The sequence below is a fragment of the Barbus barbus genome (genome assembly GCF_936440315.1).
Source record: "Barbus barbus genome assembly, chromosome: 35".
Taxonomy (NCBI): Eukaryota; Metazoa; Chordata; class Actinopteri; order Cypriniformes; family Cyprinidae; genus Barbus; species Barbus barbus.
The window spans coordinates 23,030,560-23,043,197 of NC_136763.1; the positions used below are offsets into that span (position 1 = coordinate 23,030,560).

The 12,638-nt window shown below is 41.8% G+C and overlaps 1 protein-coding gene across 2 annotated transcripts in view; it reads left to right on the top strand.

The window, feature by feature from the left end:
* The window catches only part of LOC306854701 (copine-5), a 188,124-nt gene that overhangs the window by 163,479 nt on the left and 12,007 nt on the right, over positions 1 to 12,638 (top strand). The window contains exons 14-17 of one of the 2 annotated variants that reach the window (XM_079392909.1): positions 5,855 to 5,901; positions 6,712 to 6,893; positions 7,227 to 7,354; positions 8,795 to 8,897. In XM_079392909.1, coding sequence (XP_079249035.1) covers positions 5,855 to 5,901; positions 6,712 to 6,893; positions 7,227 to 7,354; positions 8,795 to 8,897 — 460 coding nt within the window. Of the gene's footprint in view, positions 1 to 5,854; positions 5,902 to 6,711; positions 6,894 to 7,226; positions 7,355 to 8,794; positions 8,925 to 12,638 lie in introns of both variants that reach the window. The other variant, XM_079392911.1, reaches the window with a different exon arrangement.

The following is a 12,638-nucleotide window of genomic DNA, read 5'->3' on the forward strand; positions in this document are numbered from 1 at the left end:
ACTCAATATTCTGCAGAATATAATATTCTTATAATATTCTTATATTAAACTTATCCTAATGTCAATTCAAACCTGTATGGCAATGCTTTTTGTACCCCTTTGACAGTCAATGTATGAACTTTCCTCAGAATGCCTTCTGTAAAAGAAAGAGTCATATAAGATTAGAACGATAAGAGAGTCAGGGTAAAGGATGGCAATCTTCACTTTGCGGAGAATAATCTCTTTAAATATTTATGCATTTGTAAAGTTGTGGAATGCGCAAACACTTTGCTTTCTCTACAGTGTAAATCATGCATTTTGACTGAGACTAGTACACAGTACACATTTATAATGTTCTCATTTCACACCCATGTGCATTTGCCACATGGTCTAGGCATTGATTTTCTCTTTTATTCACCGCAAAGAACAGTGAAAATTGTGATTTTTAAAGGAAAGCATATGCCAGATTTTCAAACAAAGATAGACACTCTGTCATAACGTGCAGAAATGTGTAATTGTGGCCATCTTCCTTTGTAAAGATTCTGGATTCAGCAGATGGTCAAGAAATATTTTGTTTCATGTTGCTTGAATTAAGGTAGCAATAGATTTCTTACTGGGGTTTAATATAAGACACTGCTGTCAAAGACAAATAGTGTAATGACCATGAGCTGAAGAAGAGAGTGGGGTGGAAGTTTTGAGCCTAATGCAAAGTGACATTTAGGTGAATCCCTGTCAGTTTCGACTGACTGCCACAGCACGGGCAGCCCTGATAGGGTTAGAGGGTTACTGCCGTTGGGTTGTGTAAACATCAGGAGACAGCCTGCAAGTTCATGCTCACATGGAGACAACACAATGAAATGTGAAGAAAACAACAGCGTGTGTGGGCGCATTTGTGCGCACATGTGTATTCATGGAGCTGCAACATTGTGTTTCAGAGCGCACACAGCATGTGGGATTAAGCCCTCGTCTAAATGAAAACAGCAAATTGCCACTTAGAAGAAGAACCCTCTGCATTATTGACAAATATTACTCTTTAAGTGACTGAGTCGGGAACAGCAATAGAGATGATGAGTAGAAGAAGGAGAGAATTGGAGCACATCACACCCAAGCTGCTCCAGTTTGGTATTAAATCAGCCACGAGGAGAGCCAATCAAATCTAAGACCTCGCCAAAGCTTGATGAAATGACCAGACAGCGCTATTTTTACTGAGAGAAATCTATTATGGCTCAGATAACATTCGGCACACCCCAAAAACAAAACAAAGCAAAACAAAACAAAAGATAAAAGAAAAATGCATTAATAAAAATAATATACATGTTACGGTGCTGTGCGGAACAACGGACGCACGACAAGCATAAACAATCAACTTCTCTTTTACTCAGAGATCCAGGAGCAGATACAGACACAGGAGTGCACACACACCATAATGGAAACAATAACCGACAATCAGACATACTAACACAGGAACTTATAAAGGGACAGATAACGAGGATGGACAGGTGCACACAATGACTAATTAAACTGAACTAGGACACAGGGGAAAACAGAAAACCCGACATGGAACAGTCACAAAAAAACCCAACATGTAACATATCGCCCCCTCCCCGCAAGGCGTGGCCTCACGCCGTAACGTAACAACTGAGGAGGGCGGGTGGGGGCTCTGGAGGAGGATGTGGAACAGGAGGGTGACAGAGAAAAGGCCTGGAGTCCAAACAATAAGTCCATGGGGGAGTGGAGGGTGGGAGGAGCCAAGGGGGAGCCAGGAACAGGAGGAGCCAGATGACGACCCAGGCCACAGTCCAGATGGTGGCCCACGGGGGAGCCGACGGAGGGAGGAGCCATGGTGGAGGAGGGACCGCCGACTCCATGGGGCCGACCAACGGCGGCGGAGCAGGTGGTGGTGGAGCCCGAGGTGGAGACAGAGAGCCGAAGAGCCAGGGTGACGCCGAAGATCCGGAGGTCCAAGGCGGAGCAGATGTCTTCGGCGACCTCGGCGCAGGCGGAGATCCGGATGGCCGCGGCGGAGCTGGAGCGACAGAGGACATAGGTGGAGCAGGAGGGAAGGAGGAGCCCAACGGAGCCGGAGGGACGAAGGGACGGGGCGCAGCCCAAGGAGAGTAGTCCTGAGGTGCAGGTAGGGGGACGACTGACCAATGCGGAGCCGGAAGGACGAGGGAGCCCGGTGGAGCTGGTGGACAGACGGGATCCGGTGGAGCCGAGGGAGCTTGAAGGCATGGTGGAGCCGCAGGGTCGCCGGACTGAGGCGGAGTCTGGGTCTCGGAGGCTGAGGGCGGAGATGAGGGATCCTCCAGACTCAACGCCAACAGAGCTGGAGATCGGCAGACCAGCGGCGAGCCCACGCCACAGATGGTGAGCTGAGGGTGAGCAGAGGGGCTGACGAACTCCAGTGATGAGGGTGTTGGAGTAGGAACCAGATCAATGAGAGGCGGTGGGAGAGGGAGGTCGGGTGGGATAATTTCCCAGAAGTTCAATACAGGAGCTGGCTTAAGGATGATCGTGTCAGAGTGGAAGTCAATGAGGTTACCCAGGTCCAGTTCATGCTCACCCTCAGCGGTGGCGCCGTGGGCGGGGCGTTCCATCGCCCCCGCGATCTCCACAGCTTTCTCCACCGTCGGATGCACTGCCGGCTCTCGCACCTGGTCAGACGTTTGGGGCTCGGGCTCCGGGACGATCGGCAGCTCTGTCGCTCCTGATGGCGATGGCTCAACGACCGCGGCAGGCTCTGGCTCTCCGTCTGCGGTGGGCTCGGGCAGCTCCACGCTGCGGGGTGGTAGTGGACTGGGCGCTGGGTCCCGAGTGGGGCTGGTGTCATTCTCTGCGAGGTCCACGGTGAGTTGCGATTTGCAAGACACCAGCACCCACTCGATAAAGGCGGCGAGGCTCTCTCGAGGGCCGTCCCCGGACAACTGCCTACGTGTGGTGATGTTAAGTCCAGCTTTGTAGAACGTGCAGAGGCAGTAGTCCGGGAAGTGTGTTAAGTTGGCCAGGAACAAAAAATCCTCGGTGTGGTCCTCGAGAGAGCGGTCCCCCTGCTCCAGCAGGATGACGAGGACAGCGGGATCCATAATAACAAATAAAAAACTTGACAAAAAACGGGAAACAAAACAGGGAAAAAACACGCCGCAATCTTACTGTTTCGGTCGGTTATTCTGTTACGGTGCTGTGCGGAACAACGGACGCACGACAAGCATAAACAATCAACTTCTCTTTTACTCAGAGATCCAGGAGCAGATACAGACACAGGAGTGCACACACACCATAATGGAAACAATAACCGACAATCAGACATACTAACACAGGAACTTATAAAGGGACAGATAACGAGGATGGACAGGTGCACACAATGACTAATTAAACTGAACTAGGACACAGGGGAAAACAGAAAACCCGACATGGAACAGTCACAAAAAAACCCAACATGTAACAATACACTACTACGTATTCACTGTTGGTAAAAAATACAGTACAAACAGACACATTGTGAAATATTATTACAATTACTTTTTTTGTGTTTTTCAATATATTCAGTCTTTTTTTCAGGATTCTTTAATGAATAGAAAGGTTAAAAAAACAGCATTTATTTGAAACAAATCTTTTGTAACATTAAATGCATCTATAAGTGTCATTTTGATTACTTTAATGTATCATCGCTGAATAAAAGTACCAATTTAAAACCAAGGCTTAAAACAAGAGAAAACAATTAGCCAGTGAGTTAAGATTAATACATTTCAGTTGTATTTTTGTAAACTAGCCTAAAAATCTCATGCAGATGTGCTTCTCATGTAAATGTATCTTTTATAGAATGTCTTATTCTGAAGATTTTGTTTTCTTTTTTGCTAAAAAAAAAACAGCAACCTATTAATCATGAGACAGTTGAAGATCTTTTGGCCCTTGCCAATGAAGAACGTATCTGCTATGCTGAGTTCGGCATTCATTGCTGTGAGTGCGTGCACCTGATTAAGCGCTGACCTTTACCTGCATGGAAGCGATCATGGCTGAGTGGCAGATAACCTGTTATAATGTGCTCCGAGTCTAAGGCCAGCCTGTGCTTCCCACGCAGGACCAGTTTTGACATTTCTATTAAGGCGGATAAGATTGTGCTGGCCAGGGTAAGAGTCTATTTTACAGAAAAAAGTCAAAGAAGAAGAGGTGAATTTGAAATCAACATGTCACATTGACACGTATGTGACTGCATGTGGTGGCGTTTTAATGATTTCAATATGTAGAACAGACAAGGCTGTCGCTAGCAGGGAAGAAGGTGGTGATGATACTGTGGACCCCTGACTGTTGGGGGCCCAAGGCCACTGTGCTACAAAAAGTAGTGTTACATTTGTGTGACTGCTTTTGGAAACCATTAATGATGTCACTGGGTTATAATGGATCATGCTACATAAAAACAACATTATCTGTGCTGTCCATTCCATTCCATTAGATACAGGTGGGGTTTCTATCACTATGCAGGGCTTCCCTGCCTCCCACAGCACTGCAGAGAGCACTGCAGCTGACAAATGAGAGGGAGACACATAGTGACATGCATGTCTCCAGAAATTGATTCCTCTTGTCCTTCTGTTTACCCCATCCCAGGAGATGTCTGTTGTACTATACTAACCCCTAATGCAGGGTATCCTTTTTACAGCCTATTAAGTTTCTGGGCCGTGGAAATGACCTAGTGCCACAGGCTGAAACGGCTGGCAGAACAACAGCACTAATGAAAGTAGCTCAGGATTTGCTCTAATTTGGAATGGCGCATTCATGAGCAGACAAGAGAAAATCAAAAAGAATATTCCTCAGTTTCCTTTTCCTCCTCATAAATGTATAATTAAACCGTAATAATCCAGGGTATTTTAGAAGGGCTTATTTTCCACAGCTTCTGTCACCTAGTTTCCCAAAATGAGAGAATTGTTTTTTGATGCGGAGATGCATACGCTGGGACCCGAGAGTAAATGCTTTTAATGAATTAATAAAGAGGATAATTACTCTCTGAGCTACACAGGGGCATGAGTCATGTATTAGCATGGGATTCTAAAGGTTAATGTAATTTTCTCCGCTTTTATTATGGTTTTACCGATTTTCTTTTTTTCTCACTCTCTTCATTTTTTTCTTGTAGCCCACTGAATCCCTAATGGGTTGTCGTGTTTGACTTTTTGGGGAGGGGAGTTGAATGCTGTCTTTTGCTGTCTGCGACACATTTTGTATCTTGAAAATTTAATTCCTTTTTAAGTGCTCCATTTAATTGCTTTGCTTTATGTGTATCTGCTTTAGTGGTATGCTAATTTAGAATATGGTACGTTTATAAAACAGATTTGGCAATAATAATTTCTGTCTGGTCAGTTGGACATGTATTTATTAAATTATACAGTACCTTTAAAGTCTAACATATTAGCCTCGGTTAATTAGCATCGCTCAAAGTTAAACTCTTTCTATTCACTGCATCTTCTGCTAGAAAGCAAGTCATCCTTTAAGGTGCCTGTGGGATTCATTTAGTAGGTATTTCTAACATGCTGCACAATGTGGTTTTATGGCCGATGGGAAACCAGAGCAGTAGGAAATGCTGTGTGAAGGGATGTGCTAAAGGCAGGGATGCAGATGGAGCTGCGGAGGCTGCACTGCCCTGCTGTTTGAGTGCAGTACAACTGTGAGCTCAAAGTAATGGCTCTTCCTGTTTATCCCAATTAGACCATACAGCTGGGGTTGACAACACACATTAGCCATCATTTAGCCATATTTGTGTTCATGCTCGTGTGTGCTTGTTAACATGTGCCCACACAGACCTGTCTCTATGGAAGCTTTCAAATCACTGCAGAGCGTATTTTTGCTTACTCTTTTGTTTTCTCATTTCTGCTTCTGTTCCCAGGACCCAGATCAATTTCACTGTGGCCATTGATTTCACCGCTTCTAACGGTAAGTAATTAAGTGGAGAGAACGGTGTGTGACCTCTTAAAAGGTTGGGGAATCCAAACCCAATCGTTGGCCTTTCTCTTCTCCTTGTGTCGCTCAATACACTCCTATTAGTCGTAGCTGGGTGGCTCCCTGTGCTGCGGGGCTGAACAGGGAGCTGTGTAAGGGTTTAAGTCACGCTGAGACGTGAACCGGTCGGATAAAACAGTCTAAAATGGCCCAGCTACACCAGCCAGCAGTGAATGCTACTACCCATTGTTTTCGACAACGCACTTGCTGCAAGTGTTCAAATAATTACTGTTCTTTCAAAAGAAACTGCTTCCAAACATCTTTGCTCAGCAGCAAGTATCCCACAAGTAGAAGATCTAGTCCACTAAGACCAAATAATATGGGGCATTATGGATGGCAGTATAGTTGTGGCCTAATGGATAGAAAGTCAGACTTGTGACCCAAAGGTTGCGGGTTCGAGTCTCAGATCCGGCAGGGATTGTAGGTGGGGGGAGTGAATGTCCAGAGCTCTCTCCACCTTCAATACCACGACTGAGGTGCCCTTGAGTAAGGCACCGAGCCCTCAACTGCTCCCCGGGCGCCGCAGCATAAATGGCTGCCCACTGCTCCGGGTGTGTATTCACGGTGCGTGTGTGTGTGTGTGCACTTGGATGCGTTAAATGCAGAGCACAAACTCCGAGTATGTGTCACCATACTTGGCCACACGTCATGTCCTTTCCTTTTTCCCCCCCTTTTTTTAACATTGTCTCTTAAATTGTTGTCCTAATATTACTAGAAACTTTTTGTTTGCTGTTACATTTCCAGGAAATCCATCCCAGTCCACTTCTCTCCATTACATGAACCCGTACCAGATGAACGCCTACGCCCTGGCACTGAAGGCTGTGGGGGAAATCATCCAGGACTATGACAGTGACAAGATGTTCCCTGCACTGGGATTTGGAGCCAAGTTGCCCCCCGATGGACGGGTGTCTCATGAGTTCCCCCTAGTGAGTGAGCTGATGTTCATCTTCCTGTTGTCTTCAACTTCCAGAAAATCCCTGAGATTAGTCCAAAAGATTTTGTTGATGCCAAGAGTATCAATGTCCTTCAGTTTTTCTCTTTCTCAGTCATAAACTGGAAAGTATGAGATCCTAGGTGCTCTGGAAGTGGTTTAATGATTCTGAGATGAGACGTGTATGGGAGACATCTATAATTGGCAACCTCTTTTATCATATCGATTGATCCAATCCATGTTTTCTCTCTATAGCATTGTTTTTCTGTTGAACTTTGGTTGGCTTAAATGAAGACACACATGTGAACCATTGATTCCTGTCTTTCAGAATGGCAATATTGAAAATCCCTACTGTAATGGTATTGAGGGGATATTAGAGGCATACCATCAGAGTCTAAAGACCGTCCAACTATACGGACCTACTAACTTTTCCCCTGTTGTAAATCACGTGGCCAGGTAGGTTTTTTTTTTTTTTTTTAAATGCAATATCAGTTTTATAATCAACTTATAATATAACTATAATAAACACAGTCCACATTAACTATTTATTTATTTAATTATTTATTTATGGTAACTGAAAGTAAGTGATTTTTGGTTTGATGGCAGGTTCAAAACATTAAAAAAGTATTTTATTATTAGTAGAAGTATTATTTTGAATTTGGCCTTTTTATTATTATTATTTCAAGATTTAAGATTTAGTAATGTTGTTATGTGTTGTCTTTTTGAATGTATTTTTATTTGTTTTAGTAATTTTGTTATTTTTTTCCTTTACATATATTTTTGATTTCAGAAAATAGTTTTGATTTCAGTTTTATTTCAATTCATAAAATTGATTTTGTATGGCTTTACTTTTAGTTAACAATAACAACACTGATGTTTAGACAGGAAGTAAATGGAGAAGTAAAGTCATTTGTTTTTACCTTTGGTACATCCAGTCCTGAATATGTGGTCACAGTTTTGAGTAACAGCATCTAAACACAGCATACATTGATATTTATTTAACACTCCTCCTCTATCTAACCTTGCTTTGCCCACTCTTGCATCATTTCAAAATTGACTCTATTAAATTGCCATTTAAAGCTATTCAGCTTGTTTTTGTTTCCATGTAAAATGTCAGCCTGTTTGCACTTTGCATGCAAATGATAGATTTCCCAGATTTAGTGGAATGCAATGCAAATGTTATTTTCTCCATGAAGAGTGAAATTGATCTTTGTTTAGATTTTCGAGTGCGTAGCATATGAACAGAATAAGCCTGGCATTTCAAACTGCTTGGCTAAGCACCTTGTCTATGGACTGTATCTTGATGATTTCCTTACCTTCAGTTTGTTCGACTCTCCATGGTCTGTCTATCATGTTTGACCACGAAGGCCAAACACTTGGCTTTTGAACCCTTATGCTGTTTTTGTTAGTCCAATAACTGATAAAAGAAAGATGCTGACATGGAGCACGCTTGTTATCCCATTGTAAAGCTCACAGCATGGGTGTCATAACAGACTGACTCAGTACTGACTGCAGCTAAATTTAATCATTATTTGAAAGGATAGTGGGTGTGTTTCCAGAAAAAGGAGACAAGGTAATTGTCTGAAGACATCTCCACCCCCTCCCTTATGTCACGGCATCACACAACCAAATCATTTTCCATCTGATTACACTGCATCCACTGTGGTAATTAAAAATGCCGTCTTCCGCAGATTTGAATTAGATTTTCTAAATTGAAGCATGATACACCTCCTCAGGCTCTAGCTCAGAGTAAGCGATGACAAAGATTTATTTAAACAAACAAAGCAGAACATGGCATTTGAAAACCAGGAAAATAAGAATGTAGTGAGTAAAATGTCTAATGTAAAAAAAAAATCAGATGTCTTGAAGTATGCATTGTTTTTGTTGTCTCTGAAGGTACGCAGCTGCTGTCCAGGACGGCTCGCAGTATTTCGTGCTCCTCATCATCACAGATGGGGTTATATCAGATATGTCACAGACCAAAGAGGCCATAGTGAATGTGAGTATGACCACTAAAAGAGGACAAGTGTCCCAACAGGACAGGCTGGAGAGGGTCCAGATTGCTGCTCTGTTCCACTTTACTTCCTTTTCAGGCTGCATCTGAAATTAAACCTTATAAGTGAAAAGGCTGCAAATCCACACGCATCATAGAAAATAGATCTGTTCACAAAAAGTGCACAACGGATTCAACTCGCAATTGATTTTGCATTGGCATATTGCTAAGCTAAAGAACTTCAAAAAGCATATTACAGAACTTCAAAAAGCATATTACACACCAAACAAACACAAGTACTGGATAAATATTCAATTAGATAATCAACATGTCTCTCAACGTCCACCATTGCGAATAATACACAAAATGCTTCCTTAAAATGTTGCCAAAATGAAGCATCTTAGGAGGCAGCACACCTATTACACCTTAAAATGTGGTCTACAAAGGCACCTAGCTAGGTTTCGGAACAGAGCTTTTATAATTTAAAATACGTAAAATCTTCATCTTCAGCCTGCACTGAACTATAATACCCTTGAGTACTAAAGCATCTCTTGTGGTTGATATGGGTTTTTATAGATGATATATATTGTTATAATCTATTTAGGGTGCATAATGCATGCAAAATGGATGACTTGCGGTGTATTGCTGTCATAATTTACGCTTAAAAGGTCAATCTCATCTCCAGTGGTGCCTGTCATTCATCTAGCGGGCCCGATTTCCCAGCAGACTGGATTTAAAGGGAATTTGCGACTGTTACTCAGATTTGTAGAACAGCCACACCTTCCTTTTAAGATCTTGCCTGCTGCTCTTTCCCCAGCGGCCTGCATCTGCCAAGAAACCTGACATTTCTGTCCCCGTGTGACATTTAAGAGCTGAACATGCAAGGTAAAAATGGTGACCTATGGTGCGAACCTATGATTTTCATTCAAAGGACTTTTACATTTTTTGAATCTAAATTTGGGTGTTTGAATTTAAAACAGACATTTTCATCAAAACATAATGAATTAAGGATAATGAATGTTACACTGCATTGCAGATCTGATTAATGATTTCAGGAGGTTTAAATCAGAAACAGGAGATATCAGCATAGAAACCAATAAATCTAATCAAGAAAGGGGCTGCATCTCTTAATCAAATGAAAAGGTCATGTGGTCTTGGTAACTGATTAGCCATGTGTGCATAAATTCAATAATTACTATATAGAAATATGGAAATTGTTAACTATTTTATCATTTGGAATCTATAATGGGAAAGTTCACCCAAACCCCCCCAAAAACCTGTCATCATATATTCACCTTCTTCCAACATTCAAAACCTCTTTGACTGACTTTCTTTCTACTATATATAATTCTTTTAGCCAGAGTTATCTTATGCTTTCAGCCCACTGAGCGTATTGTTTTTATGGTGCTTTTTTGTCATTTTTGAAGCGTTTGAAGAGTTTTGTTTTGAAAGAAAAAAAGCACTATGGACATTCTATCTAAAATCTCCTTTTGAGTACCACAAAAGAAAGACGTTATACGCATTTGGATTGGCATTAGAATGAGTAAATGGTGACATTTTTGGGTGAACTATCCCTTTAAGCAGAATTTGAAAGAAATTGTCATTCACAATAAATCATGAGAGGTCTCTGTGTGAATGGTATAATTTGAAGTAATCTTTTTTTCCAGCTGTGCTGCGTTGAGGGAAATGTGTCAGAAATGAAAGCTGTATCTGAAGTGCTAATACAATCTGCGTTTTGCTCTCAAGCACAGAATGATGGTGAACAATGTTCATAAGTGCTAAATCAAGCTCACCATAATGCTGCTCGGAAATTCAACATAGGAGGTCTGTTAATTTGTCCAGGTGGACCATGTGTCCTACTCTTGTGCTGGGTTGTCCTGAGTGGCACGCATATATTGCGATAGTTTTATAACAGTGTTTAAAGTGTTCACAGAAAATATTAGAGGAACTCTGACCTACTTCTCTCCTCTGGTCTGATTCAGTAGGACAGATGCATGTATCATTTATGAGTAAAGCTGTTACTCTAAGCAGCTGTTTCATCTCATCCTTCTTAAAAGCAGGTCTTAGAGGAATGGACATTCGCCCACGCAAGGCCTTTTCAATCTAAGGGTGTTTCGACAACATCTCTTCACGTTCCACAACAACTGACAGCATCCTGCTGCTTAGCTGTCTCATTACAGTTTCAGCAGAGATGCGAATGTAGACATGTGGTGTGGCATATGCGTATATAGCAATATATTTACAAAGAAGGGTTTGAGGGAAAAAGTACATTGTCTCGTCAAATGTCTGCTATATTTAGGGTTTGCAATATGGCTTCCTCTGCAGATGTCTATAATGTTTCTCAAACCGTACATGCGCTGAAAAATTAATGCTGAAATTTCTAGTATATCTATCTATCATTTGTGGAGCTTACCTTACTGCAGTCTTTAAGGAAATTGTTCACCACAAATCCACAAAAGAAAGACATTATACATATTTGGATTGTCATGAGAACGACAGAATTTGAAAGAAATTGTCATTCACTATAAATCGTGAAAGGTCTCTGTGAATGGTGCATTTTGAAGTAATCTTTTTATCCAGCTGTGCCGTGTTGAGGAAAATGTGTCAGAAATGTGTTAAGGGACAGTTCACAAATAAATTGCAGCATACAAGTTTGAAAATCAGTTTTGATTGAATTATTCCTTTAAGTGTTATAAAATGCTGTGGTTCTGTGTTGGGTTCTGGCAGACATAATGAGCCGTGCATATTCATTTTCTGTCTTAGACAATTAGCATTGAAAGCTGGAATCCTCCCATCCGTCAACTGAAGACATGCCGTCTTTTTTTATTTGACATGGTAATTACAAATAACAATAGGCACGGGTGAGGGCTAATCGGAGGATGATAATGAGAAACAACAACATTACGAGCGCATTCATTTGTCATGTTAGACGTGGGCAGGCCTGCAATGATAAGCCAGTCAGGATGCTTGAGCGCTAGCAGAGGTCCATCATCCGCCAATCAGATATGACGTGCAACATGAAGGACGGTGGGATTAATCAATTAGACAACTCTTTGTCAGATTGAACCGCCCGCTTGCTGTGTGACTGATGATAGGCTTAATAGAAGTTCCTGTCCTCAGTCACACCCTGACAGTATTACATGCCATGTCCTGCTTTTTCTACCCTTCGTTAGAGCACGGGCATCATTAGTTTAACCCCAAACTGTCTGTCATGGCTCCAAGTAGAAATCTGTACAGTGCAGTTTTCTCACTTACAGTACATGCTCGTACAGAAGACCTGGAAGCTCTGCTTACAGTAATCGTTGGGCCGGAACAACAGCTCATAGTGAACATCAAGCTTCAAAAAGAACAAAAAGTGTTCTGAAGCCATGCAATACAAGGTTATTAATGGGCAAAATGGTGCCAATAATTACATATATTATAACAATAATATATATATATATATATATATATATATATATATATATATATATATATATATATATATATACAGTGGTGTGAAAAAGTGTTGGCCCCCTTCCTGATTTTTTATTTTTTTGCATGTTTGTCACACTTCAATGTTTCAGATCATCAAACAAATTTAAGTATTAATCAAAGATAACACAAGTAAACACAACATGCAGTTTTTTATGAAGGGAACACAAAATCCAAACCCACATGGCCCTGTGTGAAAAAGTGTTTGCCCTCCCCCCCTGTTAAAACTTAAGGTAACACTTTATTTCGATAGTCCACTTTAGACATTCTACT